This window comes from Arachis stenosperma, chromosome 8, assembly GCF_014773155.1.
Source record: "Arachis stenosperma cultivar V10309 chromosome 8, arast.V10309.gnm1.PFL2, whole genome shotgun sequence".
NCBI lineage: Eukaryota > Viridiplantae > Streptophyta > Magnoliopsida > Fabales > Fabaceae > Arachis > Arachis stenosperma.
Genome location: NC_080384.1, coordinates 15,981,458 through 15,984,649, shown reverse-complemented (window position 1 = coordinate 15,984,649; position 3,192 = coordinate 15,981,458). Strand labels below are relative to the sequence as shown.

General features: G+C 33.4%; 1 protein-coding gene across 1 annotated transcript; it reads left to right on the top strand.

Moving 5' to 3' along the window:
• Positions 1–271: 271 nt before the first annotated feature.
• Positions 272–2,860, top strand: LOC130943626 (7-deoxyloganetin glucosyltransferase). Its single transcript, XM_057871589.1, has 3 exons — positions 272–910; positions 1,331–1,906; positions 2,388–2,860. Exons 1-3 carry the CDS (start codon positions 400–402, stop codon positions 2,762–2,764), a joined length of 1,464 nt encoding a protein of 487 aa, XP_057727572.1. The 5' UTR covers positions 272–399; the 3' UTR covers positions 2,765–2,860.
• The last annotated feature ends 332 nt before the right edge of the window (positions 2,861–3,192 follow it).

The following is a 3,192-nucleotide window of genomic DNA, read 5'->3' as shown; positions in this document are numbered from 1 at the left end:
TTATGCTAGAACTTTATAGAAATATTAATTGAAATTGATTAAAAATGACTTAGTAATAAAAAAATTATTAGCATATTTAAGTTTATAAATAAGCATAATATGTAGCTATATCATTCAAACGAAGTTAATAAATTTATAAATTTAAATTGAAAGTCTTTAATTTGTGCGTTTTTGTACCTAGATTCTAGAGAGTCAGTCAAAGAACATTACCTGAAAACAATATATATTTTTTAGCTATATGTCAACTACGTGCATTATTGTTCAATTTTCAACTTTGTGATTAAACTAATGATACTATTATATGTATATAACAACCCAGAATCACTGAATTAGTGAGTTTAATTAATTCTTTTTTGATTCAGCAGAATCAAGCTAAGAAAGACAAAGAGAAAGAAGAAGATGATGAATTCATTGAAGCCTCATCATGCAGTTTGCATACCATACCCAGCACAAGGCCACATAAGCCCAATGATCAAACTAGCAAAGCTTCTTCACTTCAATGGTTTCAACATCACTTTCGTCAACACAGAGTTCAATCACAAGCGCCTTCTAAGATCTAACGGTCCTGATTTCCTTAGCGACCATCACAACCCTTTCTTTCGTTTCAATACAATCCCTGATGGTCTACCTGAGTCCGATGTGGACGCCACACAGGATACTCCCACCCTCTGTGAGTCGCTTAGAAGAAATTGCTTAGCTCCATTTAGGAACCTCTTGTTCAAACTCAACAGCGCCGTGGATGCTCCTCCAGTTTCTTGCATAGTCTCTGATGGTGTCATGAGCTTTACCTTAATTGCTGCCGAAGAATTGGGAATTCCTGAGGTGCTTTTTTGGACTATGAGTGCTTCTGGGTTCTTGTGTTACCTTCACTGTGATCAATTAATTGAAAAGGGGATAACACCCTTCAAAGGTACATAGTAATGAATAATTATTTGTAATATTGATCATATAAGCTTTGTATTAAACCACTCTTTCACCTTAGTCCATGACAACAATAAAGACGTCTCACGCCTACAAATTCAGTCTAATATAATACATAAATTCAATTATAATTTTTTTTTAAAAGAAAAGATATATGGTTGATGGTTCTAGAAAGTATAAACTCTTATTTTATGGAGTTCTACGATTTTAAGCTGACACTGGTTTTAGTTTCTCCGTTCTTTCCTGATGTACAGAGTTTTCACTAGTGAATTATAGATTGTATATTGATATTCATGTTTCATGTCTAAAAAAAATTATAATTGAATCTGTATATTCGGTTGGACTGAATTTGTGTGCCGTGAGACGTTTTTATTGTTGAATGAATCATGTATATATGTTTGAGTTGCAGATGTGAGTTATTTAACAAATGATGAGTATTTGGAGAGAAATACCATCGATTGGATACCAGGCATCAAAGAATTAAGGTTAAGAGATGTTCCGAGCTTCATCAAAACCACAGACCCAGATGACATTATGCTACAAGTTTTGCTTGAAGAAGTTGGCAGAACTAAGGAATCAAATTGCCCAATCATTCTCAACACATTTGATGCATTAGAGCATGATGCCTTGGAAGCAATTTCATCCATTTTGCCTCCTCCTATCTACACCATTGGTCCCTTAAATTCACTCTCCAAACACATCTTACATGATAAGGATTACATGAACACTGTGGGATGCAACCTGTGGAAGGAGGAACGAGAGTGTCTTAAATGGCTTGAAACCAAGGATCCAAACTCTGTGATTTACGTGAACTTTGGGAGCATCACGATTATGACGAGTGAGCAATTGGTTGAGTTTGCATGGGGACTCGCTAACAGCAACCATTCTTTCTTGTGGGTCATAAGACCGGATCTGGTCGCCGGCGACAACGCAGTTCTTACTCAAGAGTTCGTTACAGAGACAGAAAACAGAGGCATGTTATCAGGTTGGTACCAACTCATTGCAGTTGTTTTGGTGAGAAATTAATAGCAAAAAATTCTTACAATACAATTTAAATTAAACATATCTAATCATATTTTATTATAGTTCTTAATTATTAACTTAGTGCGAATATAAATTGCATATTAGTTTCTACCACTAATTATTTACCGGGTTTCAGTCATTTAGTCATCAATATCATGTTTGTAATTATTTTTATATGATTATGTTATGTATACACTAAAATCAGTCATTAATATAAAATACATGTTAAAATATAAATACACATTAAAAATAAATTTAACCACATATGTATTTATATATAAATATATTAGTAATTAATTTTAATAACTAATTTTAGTGTACAAATATTATTGTTGTTATTGGTGTTTTTATTAGGTTATATACAAAAGAATGAAAAGTGGCCTTTGTGCCTGTTGGAATTCTAGTATTAATAAAATTTTCTAAGTCCATGACTGAATACACAGGTTGGTGTCCTCAAGAGGAAGTGCTGGGTCACCCTGCGATTGGAGGATTCTTGACACACAGTGGTTGGAATTCGACGGTGGAGAGCTTGAGTAGCGGCGTGCCAATGATATGTTGGCCTTTTTTCTCGGAGCAACCGACAAACTGTCGATTCTGTTGCAAGGAATGGGGTGTTGGGTTGGAGATAGAAGGTGGTGTGGTGAGGGAGAGAGTTGAAGAGCTTGTGAGGGAGTTGATGGAGGGAGAGAAGGGGAAGGAGTTGACCAAGAAAGCCTTGGAATGGAAGATACTTGCACAAGGTTCCACTACTCGTGAGAATGGGTCTTCGTTTATGAATTTTGATGAACTTGTTCGTCATCTTCTTGCTGGCCATAATTAAGTGACAACTTGTATGCTTTAATTTGGATTTTCTTTTGTTTCCTTGTCCCATTCAAAGTTGCGTTTCGATTTAGAAAAGGTTATTTATCCTTTAACTTTCAACCATTATATATAATTAATTAACTAAATTAATTTCTAAGAATACAACTTCTGATTTTATAGGAAAATATCACCTAATAACCAGATTTAATTTAAATTCAATCCTAAAAAATCACTATTTTCTAAAATTATTTTAAAATTTTTAATATTTAAATAGGCTAAAATCAATTCTCCTTAAATCACTACAATTGTTTAATGATATGAATTATATATGACCGAATTATAAATGCAGGAAAATTTAATTTATGAATATGAATTAAAGGCTCTTCTTTTTTTTTATAGAGTAAGAGAGGAAAGAAAAGGTTAATGAAACTCATATCATGATAACAA